This window comes from Drosophila miranda (genome assembly GCF_003369915.1).
Source record: "Drosophila miranda strain MSH22 chromosome Y unlocalized genomic scaffold, D.miranda_PacBio2.1 Contig_Y3_pilon, whole genome shotgun sequence".
Taxonomy (NCBI): domain Eukaryota; kingdom Metazoa; phylum Arthropoda; class Insecta; order Diptera; family Drosophilidae; genus Drosophila; species Drosophila miranda.
Window position 1 is genome coordinate 931,660 of NW_022881625.1, and position 13,797 is coordinate 945,456.

The 13,797-nt window shown below is 49.0% G+C and overlaps 2 protein-coding genes across 3 annotated transcripts; one reads left to right on the top strand and one right to left on the bottom strand.

Moving 5' to 3' along the window:
• Nucleotides 1-6,082: 6,082 nt before the first annotated feature.
• LOC117194454 lies at nucleotides 6,083-13,194 on the bottom strand. 2 transcript variants are annotated; one of them, XM_033399022.1, is made up of 4 exons: nucleotides 12,867-13,194; nucleotides 12,279-12,497; nucleotides 11,893-12,192; nucleotides 6,083-6,695 (listed from the first exon to the last, which is right to left on the bottom strand). In XM_033399022.1, exons 3-4 carry the CDS (start codon nucleotides 12,143-12,145, stop codon nucleotides 6,388-6,390), a joined length of 561 nt encoding a protein of 186 aa, XP_033254913.1. In that variant the 5' UTR covers nucleotides 12,146-12,192; nucleotides 12,279-12,497; nucleotides 12,867-13,194; the 3' UTR covers nucleotides 6,083-6,387. The 2 variants fall into 2 exon arrangements, with proteins under 2 accessions (XP_033254913.1, XP_033254912.1); XM_033399021.1 differs by having other exon boundaries at nucleotides 11,893-12,497; nucleotides 12,867-13,193.
• LOC117194455 lies at nucleotides 6,789-7,955 on the top strand. The gene is made up of 2 exons (XM_033399023.1): nucleotides 6,789-7,117; nucleotides 7,424-7,955. Exons 1-2 carry the CDS (start codon nucleotides 6,824-6,826, stop codon nucleotides 7,514-7,516), a joined length of 387 nt encoding a protein of 128 aa, XP_033254914.1. The 5' UTR covers nucleotides 6,789-6,823; the 3' UTR covers nucleotides 7,517-7,955.
• Nucleotides 13,195-13,797: the final 603 nt, after the last annotated feature.

Genomic DNA, 13,797 nt, shown 5'->3' on the forward strand with positions numbered 1-13,797 from the left:
ACTTTTGATAATATTGGGTCACGTCGTGTTTCACGAGCTATTTCTTTGAAGCTAATTTTGAACACCTTTTCGGACTGTATAAAATGTATGTAATTATAGTCTTCGTTTGGTACAGCCGTTTCCCATTGAGGCATTCTTGAGAGTCCATCTGCTATATTTAAGGTCCCCTTTATGTGTTCAACTGTATATTGAAAACCTGACAAAGTCAGTGCCCATCTTTGCATTCGTGCAGAGGCCATCAATGGAAGTCCTTTCAGGTCTCCAAATATGCTTAGTAATGGTTTGTGATCTGTTCGAAGGATGAACTTGTTTCCTAAAAGATACTGTCTTAATTTACTCACACAGAACACTATAGCCAGGGCCTCTTTCTCGATTGTACTGTAATTATGCTCGCTTTTGGATAATGCTCTTGATACAAATGCTATTGGTTTGATATCTTCATTGCATTTATGTGATAAAACACCTGAAACTGCATGACTGCTAGCATCAGTCGTTAATACTAACGGTTGATCTGGGTTGTAGTGAACTAAAACTTGTTCAGAAGTTACTTCTTTCTTTACCTCTTCATATGCACTCTGACATTCGCGTGTCCAATTAAATTTTGTATTTTTCTTTAATAATGCATATAAAGGACTCATTATCTGAGCGAAATTATTGATAAACTTTGAATAATAATTTACCATGCCTATGAAAGCTCTAAGCTGTGATACGTTTTCCGGAGCCGGTGCAAACAATACACTCGCAACTCTATCATTGTTTTTGCTCAGTCCTATCCTGTCAATTGAAAATCCTAGGTAACAAATTTTGGATTTAAAGAACTCACATTTCTTGTCATTTAATTTAAGTCCAACTGATTTCAGTTTTCTAAGTACAGCTTTTAGGTTTGAAATATGTTCTTGAAGATCTCGTCCTGTAACTGTTATGTCATCTTGATAAACCACAACTCCTCGCATACCCTGAAACAACCCTTCCATTGTTTTTTGAAAAATAGCTGCTGCAGTTTTTATACCAAATGGTAAGCGTTTAACTTTCAATAGTCCAATATGTGTGCTCCAAGTACACAAATTTTGAGATTGCTCATCTAAATTTAGCTGATTGTAAGCATTTGACAGGTCAAGTTTTGAATACAGTGTACCCCCTTCAAGCGCTGCAAAAATGTCGTCTATTCGATGTAGTGGATACTTTACGTCGACTAAAGACCGGTTTAATGTAACCTTATAGTCACCACAAATTCGTATGTCACCGTTTGGTTTTAAAATCGGTACCAAAGGTGTTGCCCATTCAGAACTAACAACTTGCTCTAAAATTCCATCATCTATGAATTTTCGTAACTGCACTTCAATCTTTTCTTTCCATGCTAATGGTACTGACCTAGGCTTGAAAAATATTGGTTTTGCATCTTCTTTTAATAGTAACGATATCGTATTCGTAGTATATGAACCTAAACGAGGCTCAAAAACTTCAGCAAACTCCGATTTAATCTGTTCTGTAATTACAGAATTTGGTTCATTTACGTACACATTGTTCACCTGCATTAACTCAAAATTAAAAGCTCTCAAAAATGTTCTACCTAGCAAAGGTGGACTCACTGCATTGGTTACAACAACAACAATTTGTTTTTTTAGACCTCGATATTCGATCGTTGCATCGTACTCACCAATAACTTTGATTGAATCTCCATTGTAATCTACATATGGAACTAGACATTTTCTAAGTGGTCTGCTGGTATTTAAGCTTTCGTAAAATGTTTTTGGAACCAATGTGCACGGTGCACCAGTGTCGCAAGCAATTTTCGTTATGTTTCCATCAATTTTAAAAAGGTAAATAATATACTCCACTAGTTGAGGTTGTATCAACGCTATAGATAGAAAAGTTATAATTATCATTATCAAAATTATTATCAGAATAGGTGTCATGTTTTGTTTGAGATACATAATTTACGGATTTTTTTGATTTATTTTTACAAATGCTCGCCAAGTGACCTATTTTTCCAAAGCTGTGACATTTGCATGCCTTATACTTGCAATTGTTTGAGTTATGATTTCGCCAGCCACAGTGTGTGCATGGCTGCTGCTTCTTTTCTCTGCCAGCGTCGCAGTCGTTTTCGCCGTCGCCGTCACCGTCGCTTCTGCCGCCTCTGTAACTCACGTTTCGGTTGCCCTTGAAATGACTTCTGCCGTTGCTCTTTGCTTGATCTCTGTTCTCGCCTCTTTGCCTCTGCCATTGACTAGTCCCGTTCTTTTGATGCATGTAGTTGACGTTGTGTTCTGTCTTCCTTGTGCTGATCTTCGTCTCCATGATCATCGCCTTCTTGAGTGCATCAGCCAGAGTTAGATTTTCGTCTTCTTCACATATTCTTTCATATATAGGGTTGGGAAGGCTCATCACAAATTGGTTTAATACAAACGCTTCCAGATTTGAGCCAAATTTGCATTCCAATGCCAATTGTTTAACTCGAGCATACCACTCCGCTACAGTCTCATCTTCACTTTTTGTGGACATGTGAAATTTTTTTCTTTCTCTGAATATGAGTGTAGGTGGTGTGTAGTGTGTTTTTAAAATTTCACATAATTCTTTGTATGCTTTTGATACCGGATTGCACAAACTATGTAGTACAGTGTAAGCCGCTGTACCGATCGACTTCAACAAAACTGCCTTTTTTGTGTTTTCCTCTTTCACATTCAATTCGCACAAATGTATGTCGAATTTTTCCTTCCAAATGCAGAACGTTTCTTGGTGTGGCGAAAACTCAGCAATTGTTGCCATTTGATAGAATGTTGGTGCTTCATTTTTCGTCATGTTGCTATTCATATATTATATGCACTTTTAACATGTGTATGTATATTAATACGTTTTATTTTATCCTCGTCGCCAATTATGTAGTGTATTGACACTCAGACTTAAGCACGCGTTGTCTTCAAGATTCTCTTTTATTCTATCTCCCTTGGATGGTGTGACCGTATATAGATATTAATATAATACCTAACAGTTAGGTTAAGGCGGTAGCCGGGAGGGGGGGGGATAAGAGCCTCCCGCCCCCAAGCTCACTTGGACCTATAAAAGGTCCGTTGTGTTGCCGCATGGGCATGTGCCCCTTCGCGTTGCCCGAACCGTGAGAGCATACTACTGCAGGTTAAGGGCAGTCCCATCCGGTGGCTTGGATGTATTTGGACAAGGTCCCTGGTTTGATTACGGACAGGTCCGAAATGTCCGTGAGGAAAGCGGCCCCGAGAATACGAAGACGACGATTTCCAAGGGCTGGGCAGTGGCAGAAGAAGTGGGGGACCGATTCCTCCTCCTCCTCGTCGCGACAACTCCTGCAGAAGTCGTTATGAGGGATTGACAGTCTAGACGCGTGAGTGCCGATCTGCCAGTGTCCCGTAATGGCTCTAGTAACTGCAGAGCACTGTGCTCTGCTGAGTTTATACAGCTCTGCTGAGCGCTTCTTCGATCGATATGGCCATATCAATCTTGAGACTTTACAGGAAACGGTTTGCTGCCATCTCCTATTGGCATTTTGCTCGAACAATTCGTGCGTTAGGAGCCTGCAGGTAGCCAAGGGCATCGCTACTTGCTCCCTCTCCGGTAGGAGAGGAATCGTAGTACCCTGCCTGGCTAGCTCGTCGGCGGCGTCATTCCCCTCGATGTCCCTGTGGCCGGGGACCCATATAAGGAAGAGATCTAACTGCTCTGCGATCTCGTGCAGAGACCTGCGGCAGTCATTTACAGTCGCTGAGTTCGACGATATTGAGCCTAGAGCTTTGATAGCTGCTTGGCTGTCCGAGAAGACGCACACTAAGTGCGTATCTAGAAGTAATTTGGAGACAATCGAAATGGCCTCCTTGATGGCTTCAACCTCCGCTTGGAACACACTACAGTGATCCGGGAGCCTGAAGCAATGACTGATGTTCAGCTCGCTGCAGTAGACTCCGCCTCCCACGCGGCCGTCTAGCTTTGAGCCATCAGTGTAGAAGTGGACCGCATTTGCAGGTCCTGGTTCGCCCATCTCCCAGTCCTCCCTAGATGGGATTGATACCTGGAAGGGCGTCGAGAGGTGATCACTGGGGATACAGTAATCTGTCCTCTCTGGTAATTGCGGGAGTCTCATCAGGATTCCCGAGTGCCCAACCGCGGATGCTTTCCACAGTCTGGCTTCTCTCATTCTGAGGGCGGAAAGTGTTGCCACCTTCTTTCCCATGAGATCCACAGGGAGGAGGTCCAGCACAGTATCCAGGGCTTCCCCTGGAGTAGTGCGTAGCCCGCCAGTTATGCATAGCTCTGCCATGCGTTGAACTCTGCTGAGTTTATTGAGGCATGTCCTTCTGTCCAAGGCTGGCCACCATACCACCACTCCATAGAGCATGATTGGTCGTATGATGGCGGTGTAGAGCCACCGAACTATATAGGGGGTCATTCCCCATTTTAGTCCGATGGCTTTCCTGCAGGTATAGAGGGCCACTGTGGCCTTCTTTACTCTATCCTCTATGCTCAATTTCCAATCGAGCTTTCTATCGAGGATTAGGCCAAGATACTTGGCGTTGTTGCTGAAGACTAGCGTTTCCCCACATAGTCTTGGGGGAATCAGTACCGGAACTTTGTACTTCCTAGTGAAAAGCACCAGTTCCGTTTTAGACGGGTTGACGCCTAACCCGCATTTGTCTGCCCATTTCGACATTTTCGTGAGAGTACTTGTCATGCACTCACACAATGTCTGCGGAAATTTTCCGGAGAATGCTATGGCAACATCGTCCGCGTACGCCACCACACGGCAGCCACCCCCCTCTATCTCCCGCAGCAGTGTGTTCACTGCCACGTTCCATAGGAGGGGCGAGAGGACTCCGCCCTGCGGTGTGCCTCTGCTGACAAATCTGGTACACGTTGACGTCCCCAGTGATGCCTCAACCGTCCTGCATTGTAGCATCTGATCGATCAGGCTCACCGTCCTGGAGTCAACGCCCAGATCCGTCAGTGCGCCCGTGATGGCGGTCGGAAGGATGTTGTTAAAGGCGCCTTCTATGTCGAGGAAGGCTACTAGGGTGTACTCCTTAAAATTAAGGGATGCTTCGATGATCGATGTGATCGAGTGTAGGGCCGTTTCGGTGGATCTTCCCTTCCGATAGGCATGCTGGGAGTCTGAGATCAGACTGGACGGAATGCACGCCGTTAGATGCAGCCCCAGGAGCCGCTCCATCGCCTTTAGAAGAAAAGACGATAGACTTATGGGTCTGAAATCTTTTGGGGCAGTGTGCGAGGGCTTGCCTGCCTTGGGTATGAATACGACTTTGGTCTGAAGCCAGGTGTCAGGAATGCACCCGTGGGAGAAGATTCCCTCGTAAATTATTTTGAGCCAGTTAATGGCTTTATGTCCCGCGTGAATCAGTTGGGCAGGGAAAATGCCGTCTGGCCCGCGGACTTGTAGGGTTTAAAGCTTCTGATCGCCCAGGAAATGTTTTCCTGGCTTAGCAGTCCCAAGATGGCATTTGAGGCGACAGAAGGAGGCGCGAGGTAGTTGGGTCTGTTTTCATCGCAGCCAGGGAAGTGGGTATTTAGGAGAAGATTTAGCGACTCCTCGCTGGACGTAGTCCACGACTGGTCGGTGTTCTTCAAGTAGCCCAGGGTGGGTGTTGTCTTCGAGAGAACTCTGCGCAAGCGTGAGGCTTCTGAGTTACTCTCGATTTCGCTGCAGAACTTACGCCAGGAGGCGCGTTTGGCTTTTCTAAGTTCTTTGTTGTAGGTTGACAGACTGGCCTTGTATTCGGCCCAGTTTTGCTCAACGTTTTCAGCCTTAGCTTTATTGAAGAGTCTCCGGGAGGCTTTCCGGAGTTCACCCAGTTTCGGATTCCACCATTCAGGTTTCTTCCGGCCTCTGTTCTTGCCAGAGGGGCATGCTTTGTCGAGCGCCTTATTGCAGGCGTCGGTAAAGATCTTAAGAAGACGAGTCGTGGCCTCCGTGGAGAACTCCTCCTCAGATGGGGGCTCAGGGAGAACACGACAGAGGTAATCAGAGTACCGAGTCCAGTTTGTCCGCCTGATGTTTCGGAATCGGACTGGCTTCGGTACTGAGAAGGAGAAGACAGTTTGCACGGGTAATATAATGGAGATTCTCTTGGTAAAGATTTTATTCGTAATTTATTCGCCCAACTATCGAGAAAGACTCGCGTGTGCCGTACGATACGATCCATTACGATACGATATCGTCTGTGGGCTATATATGTATGTATATTGATGTGTGCATATGTATGTACAATCCGAAGAGAGGATTACTCTTGTTTTGTTCTCTTTCCTAGATGATAATATCGTATCAGTGGTTCTGGAAGGGGGTGCTTAAACCTACGACGAAAGCTATAATCCAGTGGATGGGTCGGAATAGGTGTCCTGTTCCTCCGCTCAGACATAGACCTCTCCTGTCTTGGCCTCGGGACTGTGTTTGGCGAGGGTTGAGGTAGCACTCGTGGCCGTTGCCGTTGCCGTGGCGCCGCTCTGGGGCAGGGCGATCGTGCCACCGGATGAAGAGTTGTCCACTGTATCCACTGTGGGGGCTCCTGCCGAACGCACCGAGGAGCGCACTGTGGGGTCCTGCAGGTTGAAGCTCAGACTGAAGCTGTTGTTCCGCGAAATGTTGCCGTTGCCGCTGCTGTTCAGGGGCTTCACGGACAGGAGGGCCGTGGTGGTGATGCCGCCGCCGCCGCCCGCACCCGGCCCCACGGTCATGCCGTTGCTGGAGCCGTCCTGCTCCTGGGCCAGGTCCACGATGGACAGTGACGAGGGAAAGCGCTGAATGGAGTATCTGTGCCCGGTACTCACTGCTGTGAACTCGCTGTAAATGATGACCACTGCGGGCAGGGTCAACGCCTTGACGCAGCACATGAGGAACCCAAAGAAGAGCCACGCGATCTCCCCGCAGGTGGAGAAGCGGAAGAGCTGCAGGAAGCCGATCGGCTGTGTGGGCTCCAGTCCTGCGGCCACCGGCGCCTCATCCAGGGACTTGCCATCGGTTGTCGTCGTGCCAGAAGCCTCGTCCATCTATCGGTACGACGAAGGACGGAGGAATAGTGTTACTCGAGCCAAGACCCGCGATTTATTCACAGACACGGACAGAGACAGACGGCACGCAAAGGTTAATTCAATTACTGCCACACTCTCAGAGGCATGTATCTGTATCTGTGGCTGTGGCAAGGGTACAGCAGCTACTTTGTATCTTTTGCCATAGTTCTCTCTCATTGACCCGCGGGGTTAACGAGTAATAGAATCTACCGTTTATTATTGGACATTCCAACGCCAATTTGGAGCGATTCGATTCGATTCGATTCCCTTTCAGAGGCCCGTACAGAAATCTGTGTGGCGCCATTCGCCCCCTGCACCCTCTCCTTGTCGTGGGATGGATGATCACCTTTTAATTGATTTTCAACAAAGGCACGCAAAGGTTAATTCAATTACTGCCACACTCTCAGAGGCATGTATCTGTATCTGTGGCTGTGGCAAGGGTACAGCAGCTACTTTGTATATTCTGCCATAGTTCTCTCTCATTGACCCGCGGGGTTAACGAGTAATAGAATCTACCGTTTATTATTGGACATTCCAACGCCAATTTGGAGCGATTCGATTCGATTCGATTCCCTTTCAGAGGCCCGTACAGAAATCTGTGTGGCGCCATTCGCCCCCTGCACCCTCTCCTTGTCGTGGGATGGATGATCACCTTTTAATTGATTTTCAACACTTTGATCCTTCAGATACTGTATCTATGCACTGATTTCTGCAGAAGATCCGTTACTGCTCACTCGGACCGCCCAAGCGCGACTGCTGGAACACCGTCCGCGGAGCCACCCATTTATGTTGATTCCCCGATGTGGATGCTGGACAGAGTACTCGGGCTTGGGCATGAGTACTCGTGAGTGTATCGTATCAATCGCTCGCTTTGGGGTTCACAATTCTAATTGATCTCCGCTTTCCGCTCTTGGGGTAGGGAAAAAGAAAAAGAGAGGGACAAAATATTCGGCACTTTGACGGAGGGACTAAACCTCAGACTCGTCTCGACTCCACAACGTTCACGACACGACTTTCCATTTGCAAGTGTGTGTGTGTGTGTGGTGTGAGTCAAGAAAGTGAAGTGGGGCCACGCTCAAAAGTATGCTGTCTCTTCTTTGTAATTCTCCCTAACTTAAAATTTGATTTGCAATCCCCTGTGAGTTCGTCAACTTGATGTTTTGTTGGCTGTAATGCGGTATGTGGTCTTCAGTCCCCTCTACTACCCTTGCCGCCTGCTGAGGGCAGACGACTAGGAATGTAGCATGTACATGTGGGCGGGCAGTTTATAGGGGGCGTAGTTGTTTTATGCGAAGACTAGCATTTTTGGCTCAATTTAGGCCGTAATGGTGGTGTGGCGGCAACTGATGCTGATTTGAAAGTCGATTTGAAACCGATAATCAATTGTCAGCACCGTTGCCGCCGAAGATTTATCACAGATTGCAATAATTTTGTAGTGGGGTGTCGGAGAACCGCACTAATTACGAAAATAACAATGGGGGGGGGGGGGGGGGGAAGAAGGGTTAAAGAAATGAGATCGAAAATTCAGAAAGTGCAGTGTTGCAACACGTAGTCAATTGAGGAATAGATAAAGAGAAAAGGTAAACAATGCAGGTGCTTTGCGTGGAAAATAAGAGGAAATATACTAAATAAAAAGAGACAAGCACTTGCAGAAATAACAATACAGATAAGTAGTAGACTGGAGTGAAGACGACGGAAAAACAGGTAATAGAAGAGATACTACACTGGAACAAAGATGAGACAAAACAGGTACAATTGATTTACGTTTACAATATTACAATAAACATAACAATTTAAAATAATGTCTATATCTTTTTCTATAATTACAGGGAAGACAAGAAACAGCGGAGCATCGGCCGGCATAGCAAAACACAATGCTTGTAAAGACATTGCGTTGCATACCGGCCGACCCCGTCCCCCCTGGTCGTCGAAATTGGCGTCGTCCGAAGTCGTCAGAAGTAGGTGCAATTAGCACCTCGTCGTCGTTGTGGCTGTGGCTGCCCTCTTGGAGAACCAGTGGCACTGGTCCGGCCACCAGCTGGGAGCCAGGAGTAGACGGCACACATATTACTGTGGCGACACGGGTCCGGCCGCCAAAGTGAAATGGATGTGATTGTGGCCCTAATGTAGAGCGAGTGGCACTCGTCCGGCCACTGTATTTCCGCATAGCAAAGTTCCCCTTTCCGCGTCGTAGTAATTCTTAGGCCGACAGGGTCCCGTAAGTACCGTCCGGTGATAGCCTAGGTACTCTCGGCGATACTTGTCGGTATTCCCGCATAGAAAAGTTCCCCTTTCCGCGTCGTAGTAATTCTTAGGCCGACAGGGTCCCGTGAGTACCGTCCGGCGATAGCCTAGGTACTCTTGGCGATACTTGTCGGTATTTCCGCATAGCAAAGTTCCCCTTTCCGCGTCGTAGTAATTCTTAGGCCGACAGGGTCCCTTGAGTACCGTCCGGCGATAGCCTAGGTACTCTCGGCGATACTTGCCGGTATTCCCGCATAGCAAAGTTCCCCTTTCCGCGTCGTAGTAATTCTTAGGCCGACAGGGTCCCGTGAGTACCGTCCGGCGATAGCCTAGGTACGCTCGGCGATACTTGTCGGTATTCCCGCATAGCAAAGTTCCCCTTTCCGCGTCGTAGTAATTCTTAGGCCGACAGGGTCCCGTGAGTACCGTCCGGCGATAGCCTAGGTACTCTCGGCGATACTAGTCGGTATTTCCGCATAGCAAAGTTCCCCTTTCCGCGTCGTAGTAATTCTACGGCCGACAGGGTCCCGTGAGTACCGTCCGGCGATAGCCTAGGTACTCTCGGCGATACTTGCCGGTATTTCCGCATAGCAACGTCCCCTTTCCGCGTCGTAGTAATTCTTAGGCCGACAGAGTCCCGTAAGTACCGTCAGGCGATAGCCTAGGTACTCTCGGCGATACTTGTCGGTATTCCCGCATAGCATAGTCCCCCTTTCCGCTTCGTAGTAACTCTCAGGCCGGCGGGGTCCCGTAAGTACTGTCCGGCGATAGCCTAGGTACTCTCGGCGACACCTGTCGGTATTATCGCAAAGTAAAGACCTCCGTATTGATTCTGAGTTCGGTGGGGCCCTGAAGGCGCTATTTGGCGATAGCCGGAGTGTTCTCGGTGAAAACAACTGCCCCGTCCCACGCTACGATCGCCCCCGTCCGCGGGACTGCGGCCCCGTCCCCCATCGTCGGTCCGAAATACGGAGTCCCGGCAAATTATAAATATTGCTGTAATTTCGACCCTGGAGTAGACTGAGATATGTACCCCAGCCCAGGATCGCTTCCTTACAAAAGTTAAGGTAACACTAGAATTAACATTAACATGTGTTTTCTTTTACAATGGATTGCGTCTTTTCAGTCGGCTCCCGTCCTCGGAGCGGGCTTCATATAAGTGGCGGCGCAAGGCAGATCCTCATGTCAGCATCAGCATAGGCCCTGTAGTTGGCTGGGTGCGTACCGCCGCAACTTTGGCATTTAGCTGGGTGCGGTGGACGAAACCACCGCACTTTACACAGACGAAGCCGCGTTGACAGAAGTTGTTAAACCGCCGCAACTTTGGCATTTAGCTGGGTGCGGTGGACGAAACCACCGCACTTTACACAGACGAAGCCGCGTTGACAGAAGTTGTTAAACCGCCGCAATTTTCGCATTTAGCTGGGTGCGGTGGACGAAACCACCGCACTTTACACAGGCGAAGCCGCGTTGACAGTAGTTGTGTTTGGTTTAAGAAATCTTTGTGTTTTATGATTCTCTTTGTGGTTTGTGATTTGAATATATGTTTAGTGGCGCACAGAATTTTAATTTACATTGGCGAGAAAGAGGAAATAAAGCTTGTCGGTAGTAGTTGGGAAGGGGAATGTGAATGTGTGTGGGGCGAGCTGGCAAAATGGCTGCTTGGCTTGGCGTCGGTATTTTAATGTATTCCTTATTGGCGTTAATTAAGAATTTTTAACAGTTTAGTTGGCGGCAAACAAGTTAAGGGGCTCGTTAGTCGCCCGACGTGTCACACCGCTTCATCTGCCTCGTCGATCATCTGTAACTGTATCTGTATCTGTACAAAGGAGCCTAGAATTTCTTAGATCTGTGTTCTTCTACCATCCTCTACATGGATTTATATTTTATTTTATAGCTTAAACAACAAAAAAAAACACATACAATAATCGCATATCACATATTATGTTTTTTGTGGAGAGGGGGAGGGTTCCAAAGTATTTACACGGTTCAATGTTTGCACGGGTAATATAATGGAGATTCTCTTGGTAAAGATTTTATTCGTAATTTATTCGCCCAACCATCGAGAAAGGCTCGCGTGTGCCGTACGATACGATCCATTACGATACGATATCGTCTGTGGGCTATATATGTATGTATATTGATGTGTGCATATGTATGTACAATCCGAAGAGAGGATTACTCTTGTATTTGTTCTCTTTCCTAGATGATAATATCGTATGGTTCTGGAAGGAGGTGATTAAACATACGACGAAAGCTATAATCCAGTGGATGGGTCGGAATAGGTGTCCTGTTCCTCCGCTCAGACATAGACCTCTCCTGTCTTGGCCTCGGGACTGTGTTTGGCGAGGGTTGAGGTAGCACACGTGGCCGTTGCCGTTGCCGTGGCGCCGCTCTGGGGCAGGGCGATCGTGCCACCGGATGAAGAGTTGTCCACTGTATCCACTGTGGGGGCTCCTGCCGAACGCACCGAGGAGCGCACTGTGGGGTCCTGCAGGTTGAAGCTCAGACTGAAGCTGTTGTTCCGCGAAATGTTGCCGTTGCCGCTGCCGTTCAGGGGCTTCACGGACAGGAGGGCCGTGGTGGTGATGCCGCCGCCCGCACCCGGCCCCACGGTCATGCCGTTGCTGGAGCCACTGTTGCTGTAGCCGTCCTGCTCCTGGGCCAGGTCCACGATGGACAGGGACGAGGGGAAGCGCTGAATGGAGAGCGAGACGGGGATCGTGGTGATGACGTCATTGGGCTCGTAGCCACTGGCCGTTGTCGTGATGGTCGGCAGCTGGGCGTTCGCCGCGATGGGAAGGATGCTCAGGGTCCCCGTGGGAATGGTGTACCCGCCGCCGCTGCTGTTGGCCATCGTGAAGGGAAACGACAGCGTGGTGATGTTCGTGGCAGCGGAGAGGGCTACGGAATCGAGAATCGAAGGGAGAGAGATTGTGGTTGGAGTATCTGAATCTGCATCTGCGGGAGTATCTGTGCCCGGTACTCACTGCTGTGAACTCGCTGTAAATGATGACCACTGCGGGCAGGGTCAACGCCTTGACGCAGCACATGAGGAACCCAAAGAAGAGCCACGCGATCTCCCCGCAGGTGGAGAAGCGGAAGAGCTGCAGGAAGCCGATCGGCTGTGTGGGCTCCAGTCCTGCGGCCACCGGCGCCTCATCCAGGGACTTGCCATCGGTTGTCGTCGTGCCAGAAGCCTCGTCCATCTATCGGTACGACGAAGGACGGAGGAATAGTGTTACTCGAGCCAAGACCCGCGATTTATTCACAGACTCGGACAGAGACAGACGGCACGCAAAGATTAATTCAATTACTGCCACACTCTCAGAGGCATGTATCTGTATCTGTGGCTGTGGCAAGGGTACAGCAGCGCTACTTTGTATCTTTTGCCATAGTTCTCTCTCATTGACCCGCGGGGTTAACGAGTAATAGAATCTACCGTTTATTATTGGACATTCCAACGCCAATTTAGAGCGATTCGATTCGATTCGATTCCCTTTCAGAGGCCCGTACAGAAATCTGTGTGGCGCCATTCGCCCCCTGCCCCCTCTCCTTGTCGTGGGATGGATGATCACCTTTTAATTGATTTTCAACACTTTGATCCTTCAGATACTGTATCTATGCACTGATTTCTGCAGAAGATCCGTTACTGCTCACTCGGACCGCCCAAGCGCGACTGCTGGAACACCGTCCGCGGAGCCACCCATTTATGTTGATTCCCCGATGTGGATGCTGGACAGAGTACTCGGGCTTGGGCATGAGTACTCGTGAGTGTATCGTATCAATCGCTCGCTTTGGGGTTCACAATTCTAATTGATCTCCGCTTTCCGCTCTTGGGGTAGGTTCCGCCGAAAGAGGCGCTTCAATTTACAATGAGAGCAAAAGAGACATTCTGTAGAGGGTTTTTCTTTTCTTTGCTTTTCTTTTCTTTATTCTTTTTCTTTCATTTGGAGGGTGGAAGGTGCAACAATCTAAAACGGAGGCAGACTCTTGAAACTCCTGCTGGTGCGCAGCACGAATGGTGCCGGCTGATTTGTACCGGCATTTCCTCCAGCGGGAACGACTTCGGGAGCAGCTACGGGAGCGACTGCGGGAGCGACTCCGACCGACTCGCCTTCATCGTCCGAGCCCCCAAGCATTACGCTGTCCAAAGTAGTGCGGGACGCCCGCAGTGTCATCATGTGCCGGGTGCTGCGTTCGCCCAAGGTGTTGCGCACCTTCAGGCAGCTCTTCTGCGACAGGGTTCTTTTTTTTCGCCCGTACCCAGGGCGAGGACGCGGCGCTGGCACTCGCCGAATGCCACGGCATGGCTGCTGGTGGGCCGTCGTCCTCATTGCCGGGCCGTTCAAAAATCGTCTCGAGACCGGTGGGCCTCGACTTTGCGATGGTCTGCGATGGGCTGGGCTTCTTGGCCAGGCGGCTGGGACTAAGACTGGGCCTGGCGGCGCTCTGGCTCTTGCTCTTGCAGGCGCGCGGCGGCATGTGGCGCCAAACCATAGTCGCGGT

Coding starts and splice junctions, on each gene's coding strand:
- LOC117194455 (XM_033399023.1), top strand. CDS start 6,824: ATGATGACCACTGCGGGCAGGGTCAACGCCTTGACGCAGCACATGAGG. Junction 7,118..7,423: donor GAGACAGACGGCACGCAAAG/GTTAATTCAATT, acceptor AGGCACGCAAAG/GTTAATTCAATTACTGCCAC.
- LOC117194454 (XM_033399022.1), bottom strand. CDS start 12,145: ATGGCCAACAGCAGCGGCGGCGGGTACACCATTCCCACGGGGACCCTG. Junction 6,696..11,892: donor CGGCATGACCGTGGGGCCGG/GTGCGGGCGGCG, acceptor CCGTGGGGCCGG/GTGCGGGCGGCGGCGGCGGC.